Source organism: Benincasa hispida, chromosome 11, assembly GCF_009727055.1.
Source record: "Benincasa hispida cultivar B227 chromosome 11, ASM972705v1, whole genome shotgun sequence".
NCBI lineage: Eukaryota > Viridiplantae > Streptophyta > Magnoliopsida > Cucurbitales > Cucurbitaceae > Benincasa > Benincasa hispida.
The window spans coordinates 38,933,803-38,953,119 of record NC_052359.1 but is presented as its reverse complement, the minus strand read 5'-3'; the positions used below and the strand labels follow the sequence as shown (position 1 = coordinate 38,953,119).

The window sequence follows — 19,317 nt, the reverse complement described above, 5'->3', positions numbered from 1 at the left end:
ATTTTGGCTAGAACTTGATCCACATTTATGTCACTACACAAAGTTCAAATTACATTAAATAGCCTCAGGACCTTAGTTTATTGGATTCAAGATTACAATTTCAATAACAAATTTATCGAAAAACAAAACAGAATATATTTATTAATTTACAAACTACGAGTTTTAGGACATAAAATCCAACAAGGGTGTTACCATTCGTGCCGTCAGAGTTCGCCGCGTTGTCTCAGACACCTGCGCTAGTTGAGGGTTGCACCGATCGGCTAGCTCGCCTCAGATTCGGTCGATTTCTAGAGAGCCACGCCGAACACAAACACTGTTGGGGTCGTCCGACCTTCCACGTCAAATGGGTCTGATCGATCTTCCTGGTCAAACATGCTCGACCAACAAAGAGCTTTTCAGTCGTTGATCTACTACCCAACGGCGAACCATCCAGCTGACGATCATCTTGAGTTATCTGGTCGGTTGGGTTCTTCACCGTTGTCGGTGACCTCCGTCCAGCCAGCGACTACCTTCCAGCCAGTGATGTTGTTTCAGCAAAAAGTAGCAGCCCTAGTTCCAGCTCCTTATGGTTCGACCCATTACCCAGACGATGGCGATAAAATGGACTTGTGTCGAGAGATTGTTAGGAACTGTGCACAAGATAGGGCTCAATACTTGAAAATCGAAGAGGCAGACCGTGTTTACGTGTTCTTGACTGGATTAAATCCTAAATTCAATGGTGTCCATAGTCGAATATTAGGCCAACGCCCGACTACTTCACTTAGAGAAGTTTGCTTCGAAATACGGCTTGAAGAGGATCAGTCATGTGTCATGAATAATTCCATTCCTACAACTGATGTAGCTGCCTTCTTGCAAAGTCGTCCAGTGCTGATGGCGATAAAAACCCCCCACTTGTGTGTGAACATTGTAAAAAGCTCTGGCACACAAAGAACCAGTGTTGGAAATTGCACGAGAAGCCCCCAGACAGTCTCATGAAAAATCTAATACTAGTCGTGCCCTGATAAGTGACTCAATAGATGAACAGACTCAGAAGAAATCTTCCGTTGATAGTAAACAAAACTTGAGTACGGTTGGGGTGAGTGCAATTGCACAGTCAGGTGATTTCCCTTCATTTGGCCTTATTAGTATAAATGGTAAAAAAACCATGGATTGTGGACACAAGGGCCACATATCATCTTACAAGTGCTTCAGAATTGTTTATATCATATAACCCAAGTGCTGGTAATGAGTGTATTCGTATTGCAGACGGGTCTTTTGCCCCTGTTGCGGGAAAAGGCCATATCTCTCCGTTTGACGGTTTAATTCTGCGTGATACCTTACATGTAATCATATAATCTGTTTTCTGTCAGTAAAATAACAAGAGATTTGAAGTGTAAGGCAATTTTCTCACCTGATTCCATTTTGTTTCAGGATTTGAAATCGGGGATGACGATTGGCACTGCCCGGCACGATAAGGGACTCTACTTCCTTTCTAAAGAAGCTTCCTCTAGAGATGATCATCAAACTAGGTTGATGTCTTTAAATTTCTCTGTTTCTGAAAATGACTTTAGGTCATGGCATTTCCGTTTAGGACATCCAAATTTTCAATATATGAAGTATTTATTTCTGCATCTATTTCACAATGTTAATACTTTTTCTTTAAATTGTGATGTGTGTATTCGTGCCAAGAAAAATCATGTTTCTTTCCAGTTTCAGCCTTACAAACCCTCGAGTCCTTTTTCCCTTGTTCACAGTGATGTATGGGGTCCCTCACCAATTACTACTTCCACTGAAAAACGATGGTTTGTAACATTTATAGATGATCACACTCACCTTACCTAGGTTTTCCTCCTTACTGACAAATCTGAAGTGTCATCTATTTTCCAAAAATTTTATACAACTGTCGAAACTCAGTTTAAAACAAAGATTGGGATTTTACGAAGTGATAATGGGCGAGAATTTTTCAATGCCTCTTTCAGGGATTTTCTTGTTTCTAAAGGTATTGTCCACCAGAGCTCGTGTGCTTACACTCCACAATAAAATGGAGTAGCTGAGCGTAAAAATCGTCATTTGATTGAAGTAATCCAGTCTCTTATGTTATCTGCCACTCTTCCGCCATACCTATAGGGAGATGCAGTTCTCACTGTTGCCTTATCGTATTCTTAATCTTCATATTCCTTTAGAATTGTTTAAAAACTCTTTTTCAGCTACTTGATTGATCTCTGATGTTCCTCTTCGGGTTTTTGGTTGTGTTGCCTTTGTTCACTCTCATGGTCCAAACCGCACAAAATATGCTCCACGTGCTCAGAAGTGTGCCTTTGTTGGATATCCACTTCATCAACTTGGATATAAGTACTATCACTCGTCCTCTTGTAAGTACTATGTCTCAATGGATGTCACCTTCCTCGAAGATCAACCATTTTTCCCTGTAGTCATCTTCAGGGGGAAAACATGAGTGAAGAGACTAATTGGTCATCATATGTTATTCCCTTCGAATCAACTTCCATTCAAACCTTGTCTAAATCTAGTTATGAGCATGATAGTTCAGTCCTTCCTACCAACCAATTTTCTTGGAAAACTTACTATAGGAAGAATCTCAGGAAGGAAACAGTGTCACCTGTCGAGCCAGATCTGCCGGCTTCAGTACATGAGTCTAACCTGCCATCAGATCCAGGTATGTCCATTCCTGAAATTAATGATGTCGATGTATGTATGGAGACTGATGAATGTGGGCAAGACAAGGGAGAAGGAAGTAGTAATACTGGAAAAATGGTAGAAGGGGAGGCAGTAGAGAATGAAGTGATTCTTGCTAATGATGATGTAGAAGAAGTCTCTGATACACAGAGAGTTGATTATGGAGAGGAGCCTGGAGAGGTGAAAGAACATGATGCATCGCTTGATCTGCCTATAGTTCTAAGGAAAGGCACTCGTTCATGTACTAAATATCCTATGCATAGTTACATGACGTATAGTAATCTAGAAACCGAGTTCAAAGCATTCACTACTAGTTTGGACGTTGAGGTGGTTCCAAATGATATAAGTGTTGCAATGAAAAAACTAAAATGGCGGTCTGCTATTATGGAAGAAATAAGAGCGCTCGAGAAGAATAGAACTTGGGAACAGGTAACTTTGCCTGAAGGGCACAAAACAGTTGGATGTAAATAGGTGTTTACTATAAAATACAAGTCAGATAGGACGATTGACCGGCACAAGGCTAGACTTGTTGCAAGAGGATTTACTCAGACCTATGGAGTAGATTATTCTGAAACTTTTCTCCTATAGCCAAAGTTAACACTATACGAGTGCTCTTGTCAGTTGTTGTAAATAAGGATTGGTCCCTACACCAACTTGATGTTAAAAATGCTTTTTTGAATGGAGAACTTGAAGAGGAAGTCTATATGAGTCCTCCTCCTGGGTTCAGAGTCAATTCAGAAACAAGGTGTGTAGATTGAGAAAGTCGTTATACGGATTTAAACAGTCTCCAAGGGCCTGGTTTGATAGGTTCACAACCTTTGTAAAAGCACAAAGGTATGTTCAAGGGCATTCTGTTCACACTCTTTTTATAAAAAGTTCAACATCAGGGAAGATAGTTGTTCTTATTGTCTATGTTGATGACATTGTTTTATCTGGGGATGATGAAGTAAAGATCATGAGGCTCAAAATAGAGATGTCCTGAGAATTTGAAATTAAAGACCTCGAGAAGCTAAGATACTTTCTGGGAATGGAAGTGGCTCACTCAAAAGAAGACATATCAGTCTCTCAACGAAAATATACTCTGGACTTACTAAAGGAAACAGGCATGACTGAGTGTAAACCTATTGACACACCAGTAGAGTATAATGCAAAGCTCAGTGATAAGAATGATAGAGTTCCTATTAATAAAGAAAGATATCAACGATTAGTTGGGAAGTTGATCTACTTGTGTCACGCAAGACCTGATATTTCTTATGCAGTAGGTATTTCCAGTCAGTTTATGCAAGCTCCATATGAGGATCATATGACAGCAGTTGAACATATTCTTCGGTACTTGAAAGGAACCCCTGGAAAAGGTCTAATGTTCAGGAAGACCGAAAAACGATCTGTTGAAGCCTACACTAATTTTGACTGGGCAGGGTCTGTTGTTGATAGAAAATCAATGTCTGGGTACTATACGTTTGTATGGGGTAATCTTGTCACCTGGAGAAGTAAGAAACAAGGAGTTGTTGCTAGAAGTAGTGCTGAGGCTGAGTATAGGGTCATGCATCTAGGGATTTATGAAGAATTTTGGTTGAAGAAAGTATTATCAGATCTCCAGTAAGATAATGAGCTTTCGATGAAACTATTTTGTGACAATAAAACTGCCATCAATATTGCAAATAACCCATTTCAACACGACAGAACTAAACATGTAGAGATAGACAGACATTTCATTAAGGATAGGTTGGACAATGGAAACATATGCATCCCCTATATTCCTTCAAATCAACAAGTTGCCGATGTACTTACAAAGGGTTACTGAGACAAAGCTTTGATTATTGTGTAAGCAAGTTGAGCCTTGTCGATATTTATGCTCCAACTTGAAGGGGAGTGTTGAAAATAGGGTTATTAACTTAGGGGCATTTATGTAATTGTGTAGACCCCTAAGGTTTCCTACGGTCTATTTATATAGTGTGTCCCTGTGTATTCAGGGTATCAGATTAAAAATAATAAGAAAAGTCTCTATATCGTGGTTTTTCTCCCTGTTCTAGGGTTTCCACATAACTGTATGTTATTCTCTTCTCCACGCTTTTATTTTTAACAATAATAATATTAATTATTGGATAGTTAATACTTTTTCTTTTAAATAACCAAAGTAGTGAGTGATTATTGGATCATGGTAACCTTGAGTTTAAAAGAAAAATGGTTTTCCTATTTTGAAAATAAGTTTTTATAAACATTTGAAAAGATTTTTGAGTTTTCTCTCGCGAAAAAGAAACTCATAAAGTCGTCAAGTAAATACATATTTACTAAACGATGGCTGGGTGAACTAAACGATCGTGCAGTATTTACTAAACGATCGTTGGCCCAAGATAAATGATCGTGTAGATTCTGTATGCGACAGATCGAGCTAAATGATAGAGCTAAACGATCGCATAGCTTTATCTAAACGATTGGACCTATACGATAGGTTTCTGCCATCTCCCACTTGCCCAGTCGTGTACACAATCGTTGTTTCCTCCTTCGCCTGCCTCATACCAAGTCCAAATAGAGTCCACCCTCTGGATTTTCACACCGAGAATACCAAGGTCACCTTGTTGGTGGTGTCAGACTTAACTCGACACCGTTGAGGTATTCTGGAGACCGTTCGTGGTTCTGTGGAGGCCGTTCGTGTTGTGGAGGAGTTCGTGACAGAGAAAATCGTTGAGGACGAGCGCGAAGTGTTCGTTCTGTGTTCATGCGGTGTTGCGGTCATGTAGATCGGGCGTTCGAGGTTGTTGATTGTTTGAGCGTTCGTGCACATCGGAGCGTGGAGACGCATCCTCTTATATGCATAGCCCCTGTCTCTTATACACATCTAGATGTGTATAGACTGTAAATATAGGTTCATTCATGATTGTAATTTGGAATAGTCTTGTTCCGTTGCTCATGTAAATCTCGATTCCGATTTCCTTCAGTGATGATGCCAAGAAAGGAGAAAGATTTGGATGTGAAGTCATCAGTGAAGAGAGAAAGACGAGCAATTTATATATTTTGAATGTATAAGACGTTTACCTTTAATTGACTTCCTTCTTCAAACTTTATTTAATTTTAAGTTGTAAACTTATTTAATGGATTTGTCAGCTTTGAAATTGTTTTTATTTCATAGATTAGTCTATTATTTTTTTGTTTATTTTTTGTGGACTAGTCAAGTTTTAAATAAAATCATTTGAATTAAAAAAATGAGAAATCCGGTAAACTTATTTAATGGATTTGTGAGCTTCTAAACTATGTTTATTTCCTAGATTAGTTATTAATTTTTTTTTTTTGTGGACTAATCAAATTTTAATTAAAAAATGGGTGGGGAATTCCCGCGGGGAAACGGGGAATGGGGCCCCACGGGGACTCCGTTTCCCCGACGGGGAATCCTTGCCCCCGTCCCTATCTTCAAATGGTGGGGACAGGGGAGAATTTTCCCCACGGGGCCGAGGACGGGGGACGCCCCCCCTACCCCGGCCCGGCCCCATTGCCAACCCTAGATTAAATACAACAAGATTTATTTTGCATTTCAAATGAAATTGTTGAAAACTTTTGTACTTCAATGACTCTTGAAAATTAAAGTACAAGCTTTTTTTTTTAATGAATTCATCATATATTTCTATTGGTATGGTTTTGAACATTTCAAGGTATAAAAAATAACATCGTAGAAAAATATAAATTGATTTCATCTCTATGATATAGTAAGAAAAAAATTGTAATTTATTATTAAACATGTATTACACTCGCACCAAATAGTATAACGTGTAAGAACTACCTACATACAAACAATAATGTCCTCAACAAACATCCAAATACACGTGAAAATAAATATATGTAAATAGCATCCTCCAACACAGTCGTAATCCATTACAAATACTTCACCAAAATTCATTGACAGATGTTGGATGATGAAAAAATTTACTCCAAGCGTAAAACTAAAGAACCTCAAACTAATTAGGAATCAAATATGAAAATGTATAATTAGTTTGGGCCCCACAAGAAACATAACAATGTATGTTTAGATTAGGAAGAAGGTAAATGTAAATTAAATAAGTATTAAATATAATACAACTTATATTTTGATTAGATTCAGAGTGACTAGAGTTCAAAACACCAAAAATAGTTGGAGGGTGTATAAAGATGTAATCTAACAAAAGTAACAGACTACATCAATGAAAGATCTACTTTATTATAAAAGAATGGAAAGGAAAGTGTACTTCTTTTAGCACAATTGTTTGATTTATGACCACCCTTGTATGAATGTAAAAACACTGAAGTAAGAGGGAGGAAACAAACATACTACAAAAGGAAAAGTATCCAAATGATTAAAGTCAAAAGTGAGGGGAAAAATAGAAAGGGATGATGGGAAGAAGCTCAACTCACCAACAATCCAAATCATAGGAGGCAGTGGAGATTTCTCAAGATAATATGGAGAGGAAGTCGTTCGTAAATAGAAGGGATGATGGAGGATGGTTGGTCAGGGAGTTGGGTGCACTTAAATGCACCCAACCTCATTAATTTTGAATAGTGAGTTCATTAAACATAATGAGAGAGAGTAAAATCAAATATTAACTAAAGCAGGCAAGGTCAAGTTGGCATTAAATGGGTGGTTGAGCATTTTATTAAATATTATTCAATTAATATTGCATTAGCTAATATATAATATATCACACGAAATTGCTACAAAAAAAAAAACAGAGACCTCAGGGATATGTATTTCCTTTTTAATTTGAAGAAATCCAACTCCAGCAAACAAATTCAACAATATGAAAGTAGAAAAATCAAAACAAAACAAATTTCATTCCAATATTAAAACAAAAAAATCAAAACAAAATCATGAAATTCCAACTCCAATAAACAAATTCAACATCAACTTCAATATATTTGTGAATAAATTAAAAAAAAAATCAATTAACTTAAGACAATCTAATCAACAAAAAAACAGATTGTAATAAACTGAAACAAAAACAGGTGATTTAGATATATTTTTTTTTAATAATACAGATCAAACGTACAAAACATAAACAGAAACAAATAGATGAATTAAACTGAAGAGAAATGGGGAAAACATGAAAGTATTAAATTGGACTCAGATATTTCAATATGAATTTATGAAACACAAGAGGACCATATATAAAAAAAAAAAAAACTAATCATCATCAAACTCTAAGAAAAAAAGATAAAGACAAGTCTGTTGTAGGGATTGTTGAACTCTCCCGCCAAGCTCAAATAACATGGTCAGTTTTCCCTATCAGGAATTTAACTATACACATCAAATTTGAGGATCAAAAAAAAAAAATGACAAGGGACATTTAATTTCTGTTATTGAAGCGGCAAGAGGAGACCTAAAAAAAACGAAGGAAAATAGTGGGTTGAACCGACTGAACGAGGTTGTGAGAAGTAGTAAAGGAAAACAAAAACAATAAATAACAACCTTGATAAGGAAATCCGAAACAAAAAATTCCACACAAAAAATCATAGACGTCTAAACACATTCTATAAAACTGAAACCCAAAAAGCGAATGAAAAAACCTACTTGGGAAATCGAAGCCAAAATTCCCATTGAGAAAAGAACCTTAGAGATTGAAATGGAAACCCAAATTTCCAAGGAAAAAACCTAATAAGTAAATCAAATCCATTGAACAAAAAACCTACAGACCTAACATGCAAGGACAGCAAACACATCCAAAACCCACACAAAAAAATCCCAAAAAATAAGATTGTACAAAAAAACTCTAAAAAGAAGCAGATCGGTAAAAAAAAAAAAAAAATACTCTAAAAACAACTCAAAAAAACCAAAAGAGGAAGAAGAAACTGTTAGTACGGACTATAACAAACACAAATTAATACATAGTAGATCTAATTCGAAAAAAAATCATGAAAATAGCCTTAGAAAAAATGTACAAGAGAGAGAAAAGATGTATTCAAAAGAAAAGACCCCATATCACGACCTCGAGCAATAAGGAAAATTGTAAGAGGAGAGAGAAAAAAGGTAATGAAGAAACGAACCAGGACAGAATGAAGAAAAGAGAAGATGGAAGAGATAAAAAAATGGGAGTAATGTGATGCGATGAATAGATGAGAGAGAAATGACAAAGGAGAGTTATGTAAAATGCACCTTTTAGGGGAGTTAAGTTGGGAGTAAAATGGTCGGTTATTAAACCCCGTTTTTTTAATCATCGAAACAAATGCTGCGTGGGCTTAAAAAGTCCACCCAACCCAACTCGGTGTGGGGCCAAACGTTGCCTTATAGAGTAAAGTACTATTGAGGGCATCCAATGTAAAACCTGAATCCTAATTACTTTAAGTAAGAGTAAGTAATGTGATGTCTTCTAATGAGTTAAATGAAGCCATGGTTTAGGAGGGATAGAGGATGGAAGCAAGAAGAAATAAGTTCTTGTGTAGCTAAGTGTAAACCCCGAATTCTAAGTTTCCTAAACAAGCATGTTTAGTCAAAGTAATGATATATTAAATATCTAATAAGTGAAAATCCATGTTATTTATAGGAGTTGTTGATAAAGGAAAGGAAAAACATGTTAAATAAGGAAACTCACTTATTGGTTTGGCACGTGGCAGTTAATCCTTGAATTCAGGAGGCAGCAGGAAGATTAAAAGGGAAAGGGAACTTCAAAAGCATGGTTTCGGCAATTGACCAGAGCAAATTTAGTGAAAGCAGTGTCATTTTCGAGATTGTCTTGTCGGAGAAAGATTGCAATAGGAGAAGAACAAAAGTAGAGAATTTTCAGAAGAGGTAGAATCTCAGACTAATCAAAGCCCGAGGTGAAGATTGGAAGCTCCAAGCCAAACTATAAAGAATTTTTGACTAAAATTTTAAGGTAAGAAAGCTAATCAATTCTAAACAAGTTTGTAGAAGGAAGTTCCCTCAAAAGAGGTCTGGATTTTAAGTTATGAATTTTTGAAGTTGTAATAGAGAAGTTGTGCATAAGCAGACAGCTGCTTGGGAAGAACAAGCAAACAGATCATATGGAGATTGAGGATCTCGCTTATGAAGAAAATCTCGCTAATTTTGTACTGAGGATCTCGCTAATTTTATGATGAGGATCTTGCTAGAAATTGGGCTGAATCTCGCTGGAAAGGTGAGTATCACTAGGATGAAGGATCTTGCTCATGAGGAGGATCTCGCTTATGAGAAGAATGCACTCACGATGAGTATCTCGCTAGTAAAGTTGTCTTTGATGATGGAAGTTCCATTAGTAAATGAACTATTTGAGGTATTTTGCTAAGAATTCTAAGTAGTTAACCGGAAATTATGTCCTTTCAGGCCAAGAAGAGCTAGAAGAGGCGTATAATCCATTAAGAGGCCAACGAACTGTGAATGACTATGTGATGATTTAATGTTTTAATGATTTAGAAACTATGATTTCTTAGAAGATATTTCTCATGCTAAGTGTTCAAATGAAGTGCCAAGCAACATATGTTTGAAGCTATTTCTCATGCTAAGTAAAGCATGTTTTCCACAGAAATTGACACGATTTAAATATGTTATCTTATCAAAATACTTTTAGCATATTTTAGTAACTCCATTNAATTAATTAATTTGAGATTAAATGGCCAAAAGGCCAACATTTTATTCCATTCATGCTTCAAAAAATAGCAATCAAGCCTATCTACTAGGTTTGGGCAATATGTCCTTAGTTGTAGTGATAGGGCAATAAACTAATAAAACTAAAACTATTGTCGGGATTTATAACTATTTTAACCATTTACAAAGAAGATGAAGAAGAAGGAGAAGAAAAATAATAAATACAAATTCCTTGAATGATACTCTTGTACAAACAATATGTACATTTGAATATTACTTTGCCACAACCCATAAATGATAACACGTGGCTTAAGTTGAGCATAACATTGGATATGAGAGTCACTTCATTTATATGAAGATTTTATAGAGAGATAGAGAAGATAGAGAGATTTTTATAAATGTCATTAGGATTTCTCAACATTATAATGAGAGGAAAGGAAACCTAAATACAAAATAATATGGGCTCAACGGGCTTTTACATTTAAAATAAACAAACTAAATAATATCTAGATAAACATAAGTTAAACGTATTACATTTAATCTTGAATACTATAATATATACTCTAACAATTTGGTTGGCTCCAATTGTTGGACCATTTGAAAGTATTCGTATTGAGCATTCACCCAAAAAGAGATAGGGATCTAGTGGTAGTTAGTGTTGAACGAGGAGTCGAGGATTGAGATCGAGTGTTGATGGTATGGGTAGGGATTGTGTGTTCATCAATATTCACTGATTGATTGATGGTGGGGCAGCCATCAACTGAGCTCGTGCTTTTACATACTATTGGGTAGATATATTAGTTGACAATCAAGAATTAACGAAATCTAATGTACACTAAACATACCTTTTACAATGTAACAACGAGGTAATTGTCACCAGCTACAGCTTCACGTAAACCAAACAATCCTCCACGACCGAGACATGACTCTCCAAACTCGAAAACAAACTATTGATACTTATAAAATAAGCATACACATTTTGATGGATATCTTCTTGATGTGCTTTCTCCCCTGGCCTATATTGAAGGGCTCGAGATGCTCCTCTTCACACACCAAATTACTAGAGGGATTTGGTGCATGCTCCTCTTCGGTTGTGGCCCATGTTTAAGGAGTCGAGACATTCCAATGTAAGGTCCACATTAAGGTTGCAGGTGGACTCGTCCACGTTTGCACCAATTGAGGTCATGATCATCAATGGAACCATGATCACTTTTAGAGATGTCTATGGGATGAGACTAGACTGGGGATGACTTCTTTCATCCTTGTACCCACGTCCCGTTTCATTCCACATCCTCACAAAATTTCCCGCAAGAAATTCGACAGAGTCCGGGTCTCCCGCGGGAATTATTCCTATTGGTTTTTTCCCTTAAAAAAAATCAATTAACTTAAACACTACTATGAAAAAAATGTAATTAAATAGTTAAGGCTCCGTTCGGTTCGTGATTCATTTTTTATTTTATGTTTCAAAAAAAAAATAGAAGGAAAACAATTAAGCCATGTTCTATTATTTTAAAAAAAACAACGCTTAAAATAGCCTATTTTTAAAAATAATAAATTATCATTTTCTTAATTTTAAAAAATTATGAATACAAAATATATTGAAGACATTTATATTAGACTATACAAATTACAAATTGAATATTAAAAAAAATTCTTAAAACCCGAGAAGCTTGCTTCTATCTACAAATTATATCTCTTATCAATTTTTAGTGAAGAGTTTTTATCGTTAAATATATGAAAGAATATGAATATATCATCAATTTAAATGGTGGAATATTTTTTTTTAACTTTATCTTGGTGGAAATTATTTATATTATTTTTCATAAATATTTTTTTTATTCTCTTACACATGTTATCACTTGTATCTCCACAAATAAAAAATACCTTTCTCCATCAAGTAATCTCTCTCCACTATTTTTCTTTCCCTTATTAACAATAAAAATTGATTATAATAACAAAACAACTAAATTGTTATTTTTTATTATCTAGAATAATGAATTTTACCAAACACAAATCAATCTTCTCTCACATATTCAAACTCAGAACCAAACACAAATTTTGAATTTTGAATTCAAGTTTCAAAATTTTAATTAGAAACCAAACGTGTTTTCAAATATTGTAAAAAAGAAGAATTCGTTTTTATTTTCTACTAATTCTTTGTTTTCGAAAACTGATTTTCGGATCACAAACCAAGCGAGACCTAAATTTTTCACTAATTTTTTTATACGATTAGTTCCACATGAACAATTAGGATTTAAAGAAAATTTATTCAAATTTTCTAACAGATGAAATAATTACTTATCAAATTATTTATATATTTAAACATATTTTTTATCACCTTTATGGTTATATAACGTACTTTTACATTAAAATAATTAAAAAATATATATTCACGTGTTTTTGAATATTAGATAAATTTGTAAATTTTGGTATATCTGATAAATTTGTAGATTTTGGTATCATTAAAAAAATATATTCATGTGTAAATTTTGGATATTTGATCAATTCGTAGATTAAATTTTGGATATTTGATCAATTTGTAGATTTTGATATCATTAAAAAAAATCCAGTATAAATTTTGAATTTTTGATAAATTTGTAGATTTTGGTATCATTAAAATCACAAATCTAAATTAGTTTTCTAAAATCAAATTAAGATTTCAGGTCTAAATTTCTTCTAACTTAAACCTCTAGTTTCCACTAGTTAAACCTCTATTTCCTCGAATTTTCTTCTTTTTTCCTCAATTTTATGAGGTATTTGTCTTATTTTGTTAACAATAACGTTTTTCTTGTTTTTCTTTTTGCATCGAACTATGTTGAAGGTATCACTTTTTCTCTCCTTTTATTATTATTTTTTTTTAATGTTTTGTCGACTTTGTTTTCTTCTTTTTCTACTTCTATAGTTCTCCAATTTTTCTTATATTTTTGGCCGTTTGCCTTTTTTCTTCCCACACCTTTAAGCTACTTTTTTTTATTAAATAAAAAAAAAAAAAAAAAAAAAAAAAAACTTCTAACTTTATATTTTTTTAACAAGTGTAATCATAAATTAGGAGACATCCACTCTTCCTTTTCCTCNGTTCTCCCCGACTAAGGTTGACATTGAGGGATTGAGCAAAAGGGTTCTCCCCGACTAAGGTTGAAGTTGAGGGATTGAGCAAAATGGTTCTCCCCGACTAAGGTTGATGTCGAGGGATTGAGCAAAAGAGTTCTTCCCGACTAAGGTTGGCATTGAGGAATTGAGCAAAAGGGTTCTCCTCGACTAAGGTTGACGTTGAGGTTAGATCTAGTAGAACACTCTCAACTAAGGATAAAGGGAGGTCAAAGTATGGGTCTTCTAGGCTATAGACCAGCAAAGGGAGGCCGAAGTATGGGTCTCTTGGCCGGTAATAGACGTTGAGAGCTAGAGCGATGTATACTCGTTCTCGAAGGAATAATGATGTTTAATGGTGGTTTTAAAGGATTTATGTACACGTTTGCTAGGTACATTTTAGTTCTAGTATTATGTTTTCGAGCTTTTAGTTAAAGCATGAGATTTATGTCTTTATTAAGTCACTCACTGGGCTTCTAGCTCACATTTTCAAATGTTTTCCTTTTCAGGTAGTGGTCAATTCCCAAAAGACTTTTCCATTGTTGCTCTGCCACTCAAAGAAACAAGTTGAAGGAAGTGTAATTGAAAACTTGTATTAGTTAGTACACATATGTCTGTCTAGTGACTAGTATACTAGATGGGGCTCACTAAGTTGTAATATTCATGTATGGATAATGCTGCGAAACCCTGTAATGTAAATGTGTTAAGTTCCGAGTTAATATGTTGGTCTATTGATGATGTATTCAGGGTTTGAGTAAAAGTTAACAGATTAGTTAGGCAGTAAATGCCAGTAAAAGAGTTGGTAACTGTTGCAGTCACCATTCCATCTAGGTTAAGAGGGTAATCTGGAGTGGAGTGTGACATCCAATGGTTGTTTTGTCAAGTTAATTATACTATTGACTTAATTTTTTAGCTCAAAATGAAATTTTCCCATGTGTAATTTTATATTGCAGCTTTATTGGAGCACAAATAATCTCGAACAAATGGAATCTTAGACTTTGAACATCGGTGTTGCATTTGAGGCTTGGCTTCTTTTTCATTCCAATTTCAATGGTACCTTTGATATCCCAACGACGTTCAAGATGGCCAACAGGTCATACTTGAGTGTGTGAATATTTAAGGTTATTTATAAATATTGAAATATGTCAATAGGAGGTCTGAACATGTACCATGTATATGTAGGATTGGTATGACAACTTAGAGAGGGTGAATAGAGTTTAATTAAACTAATTTATAAATTTCTACTAATGTGGACTCAATTAAACAAAATTAACAAACTTTTTGGGTAACAAATAATTTAAACAATAAGTTCATGCAAATAATTCGACCAACTAACACTCTTTAAACACCTAATCTGATTTTAATAAAAAAAAAAAAAAAGTATGTAGGTATCCAATCAATTTCACAACCTAAATAAACATTTAAGCAATTAATTTAAGAAACATAATAACTTTGTAATTATTTTCCATGCAATAAAATAATAACAACAAATTAAAGTAGGTGGGATGGATGAAATTAACAATGGATAAATTTTTAGTAGTTTAGCACAACCGGCCTACGTCCATCTTCTCAAGCACCTCTTGGATATCTTCGCTAGATTATTCTTTGACTCTTCCATAACTTAGAGTCGAACCACTTACAAAGTTCATTTTCGAGCACAAGAACAAACTTGATCATTTCCACGGTTGATAATCAAACCCTTATCAACAACTCCTTTTTCCGAGATCAAGAGTCAACCCTTACAAAATGTTTTGTAAAATAATAAAGGCACACTTGATCAATTCTCTTACAATAGTGGATTTACAATATTTTAAGCTCATGACAATTAATCTTCATAATACGTAAGATATCTCTCTCAAGAATTAGATGAAAAAAAGGATTGAAGATTAGAACAGAGAATAACATTGGTTGGCTGTATGTTATGGAGGAAGTGTAAAAATGTTATCAAATTTGGAGAAGATGAGTGTTTAAAAGAGAGAAAGGTTAGTGAAATCAAATTTCATATTTGGGTTCATTCGGATGTTTGGTAAAGAAAATTGAATGGTGGAATTTAAACTCAATTAGCCATTAGACACTTACCAAAAAATAATATATATATATATAATCTTTTAAAACAGCAAATAAGCAAATGCTCACCATGTGTCCAAAATTGGCCTTAGACATAAACATAAATTAGTATTTATTCAATTCTTTTTAAATTTATTTTCTTTCCTTGTAAAATCAATACAAAAATCAAAAGTCCACTGTGTCGCTCCTTCATTGATCCAAGTAGCACATTCCAATCCGTCCACTTGATGAAAATAAAATGTCAATGTCACCAATTCGAGATTTTTCGTTAAGCTTTGTGGTTATATTTTCTTTCATTTGACCTCTGATTTGTGGCGATTCAAATAGAGTTGGAATCGTTGTTCTGTAACTCTATGTAATAGATCACTTTCAAAACATGTCAAATTTGTCAATAAATAATAGCGGATTATATTATCATCAAAAACATTAATTAATTAATTAAAATTAATTCGAGATTAAGGGCCAAAAAGCCAACAAATCTCCCATTTTTTATTATGACAAACAAGTCAATAAAAATATAAAAACTAAATAGGTGTGTTGATATGAATATGTTCTTGATGCATAATTAACTACACATTTCAGTTCACTTGAATTCAAAGAATATATTATTCAAATTATCAACATACTTCATTTTTCTTATTACCTTCCCCTTTTGGAATCCAATCATAAAAAAAGAACAATTAAGAAAATTAACATATAGACATGAAAGATTTCCTCTAAAATCATTAACACATACTATTTTTGCATAATTCTTCTTCATCAATATGCTTTCGAAAATAAGCTAACAACATTGTAGTTCAAGACATCATAAAGAATCAACCAATTTAACAATTTCTCCATTTTTAATCAGTGAGAACACTCCCCTTATAGAGCAAAAAAGACTTTATTTAACACATAATTCAACTTGAGGGTAGAGAAATAACAAATAAAATTTTACTTCAAAAGATAAATACTCCCCTAAAAGGATAAATATATATGATAAGAGGATACACAATACTAAAAGAATATGAGAATTAATTTCATTCATACATGAAATTCATATATAAATATACATAACTCCTCCTAAAACACAATTCTCCTTCTAATAAGAAATCAATAAAGACCATGAAGATAAAATTTTCATAGTGAAATTAAGATACAAAACTAGCAAATTATAAAATAAATACAATTGTTGTAAAACAAATAATGATACCAAATAAAAGCAAATCGACCTTAGCCAATCAATAGAGGAATGGTATCAACATAAGCAAAAATTATGCAATTTGTAGCAAATTACTAGAGGGAGAACAAGAGAGTAATTCAATTTAATAACTATCTCTCGATGTAAATAGTATTTAACAATCCTTTAAACAACTGCTCATGAATGATCAATTTCTTCTCTACATAGGACACAATAGATACTCCAATTCTTCTCAAACTATATAAAATATACATAACTCATGCTCAAAAAGAACATCTAATAAAATTTAATCAATTTCATCCAAAGATAAAACAACATATTTAATCATCAAATAAAGATAATTTTTGCAAGACTCAACATCTTTTTCCTCAATATTTTCTAAAAAAAAAAGAAAAAAACACACAAGGATAGAAGTAGTCATTTAATTGACTAAAAGTCAATAATAAGCAATCTACAAATGTCACATAAATGAAACATACAATATATTACTCATGGCATTTCAATCTCAATAAAAAAAAAAAAAAAAAGTTGCCAAATAAGCAAATTTCCTTTCTTAGATTCAGAGAAGTCATACTAGTTGCTTCAGTTGAATTTATTTCCAATTTGAAAGTCTAAGCAATCATAACTTCTTGAACCATACCTACAAAAAAGCTCAATTAATAAATTTTGGTACCCATTTATTGGAGTCCTTAGCAAGGATTCTGGAACCCAATTTCAATTTTTCCAAAATTACTAATAATTCATTTTGGCAAATTACAATTAAATTTATGACCAGTTTTCTGCCATAAGAATAATAAGTAAGGTTAGACATGAATTTCTATTACCAAGATTGCAACTTTATTTCTATTAAGAAATTATTTGTATGAAACATTTTTTCAATTTAAAACAATTTGATCTCATGATCATGTTAGGCACAAACTTTGATTTTTCATGTATAGGCCTAACTTTTTCACGCTTATTAACAAATTTTCATACTACGACCACATTTTTGATCTAGCATGAAGTTGTTTTATACTTAGAATTTGATTTCCATGAATGTTTCTACCTTTTCCATGCTTTGACATCTAATTTAGATTTAACAATAAGAACACTAAATAAACCATCTTGAGACATACTATACTATGGTGGTTTTAACAAGTACTCTTAAAAGTAGAGTGGACAATTTACTCAATGAAATTTTAATTTTATCAAACATAGAGAAACGTTTCTTTTTTAGAGAAGTATATCTATTCCAACTCATTAATTCTAATTTTCAAACTAACAATCTATCTTTTAATTCTTAAAGAATAAGATTCAATTTTCTCATTTTTATTCCTTAAAATATTCATTTCAAATTTTTATTTCACATGATAAAGATTTGAGTTCATCATTCTCATTTTCAAGCAACTTAATTATATCTTTCAAAAACATTTTTCTCATCACAACAATCATCAACTTTATTATGTAGCATCACCATTATTAGCTTCATTTTTCAATCATGCATTTTTATCTACAATAGATTATTCTATAGATAATTGATGATAATTTTAATATTTAGATCCGAGTTTTTTCAAGATCATGTTGCATGCTTTCAAATGCATCAGATAGCTCATCAAAGTAGAGGATTTTTGAATTACTTCATTTTTATCACTTTCATCCTCAAAATTCATTATCCAAATGAGACATTATGCACAAGAGGATCTTATCATTTTTCTTTTTCTTTTCATAGATTTTTCCTTCATTTTGAGAATTTGTAATTCTCCTTCACATCAATAATTATTAATACTAAAAGGAGAATTTTCTATGCTATACATATTATCAAGAAAATTCCCATATCATATGCAATCAAATTGTGAATATTTTATCACATATTTTGTTATCCAAAGTAACTATTACGTATGATATTTTATGGCTTTGGACTATTAAAAAGATGAGCAATTTATTATTCAAATTTAATTTAGACAAATTTATATTGTTCACAAACATACAAGATATTAAAACCAATAGCAAGCAAAATGTTTTCATTCTCTTTTTCAAATATAAAAATTTTACCATTAAAGAAGGAAGGTATATCAATAATACCTCTATACTTTAGTACAAAAATAATATTTGAAAAATAATTTTACGTAGAAGAGCTATCACTCTGATACCAATTGTTAGGAGTGAAAAACTCAAACAATGTGTACCAATCCAATAATGATTTATGGAGAATTTTTTTATATAAAAAACAAGACAATAACCGATTTTAATACCAAATTATAGGATCGATGTGGCAACTCTAGAAAGGTAAATAGGTGTTTAATCAAACTAATTTAAAACTTTCTACTAATTTGGGACTAATTAAACAAATTAACCAACTTTTTGCTAATAAATAATTTAAAATATTTTAATAAGAAAATGGTATGAGATATGTAAAGATCAATTCAACCGACCTAAATAAACATTCAATTAATCTAGTAACAAATATTGCAATTAATTTCATGCAATAAAATATAACAACAAATTATTGCAAATTAAAGTGGGAGAGAGATAGAGAAATTAACATCGAAATGGTTCGGCACACTGGCCTGACTCCTCTGGGTACTTCACTAAAGTCTTTGAACTCTTCTATCGAACTTAGAATCAAACCGCTACAACGTTATTTTTTCTGAGCACAAGAACAAACCACAATTCTTTCCATGGTTAAGGATCAAAACGTTACACGACGACTCTTTTTCTGGGATTAGAAGCAACCCTATAAAATGTTTGTAAAATAAATAGCACACTTGACAAATGTGGATTCCCAATT

The 19,317-nt window shown here is 33.0% G+C and overlaps 1 protein-coding gene across 1 annotated transcript; it reads left to right on the top strand.

Moving 5' to 3' along the window:
* Positions 1-3,700: 3,700 nt before the first annotated feature.
* Positions 3,701-4,276, top strand: LOC120090692 (secreted RxLR effector protein 161-like). Its single transcript, XM_039048410.1, has one exon. The coding sequence runs from the start codon at positions 3,701-3,703 to the stop codon at positions 4,274-4,276; it is 576 nt and encodes a 191-aa protein (XP_038904338.1).
* Positions 4,277-19,317: the final 15,041 nt, after the last annotated feature.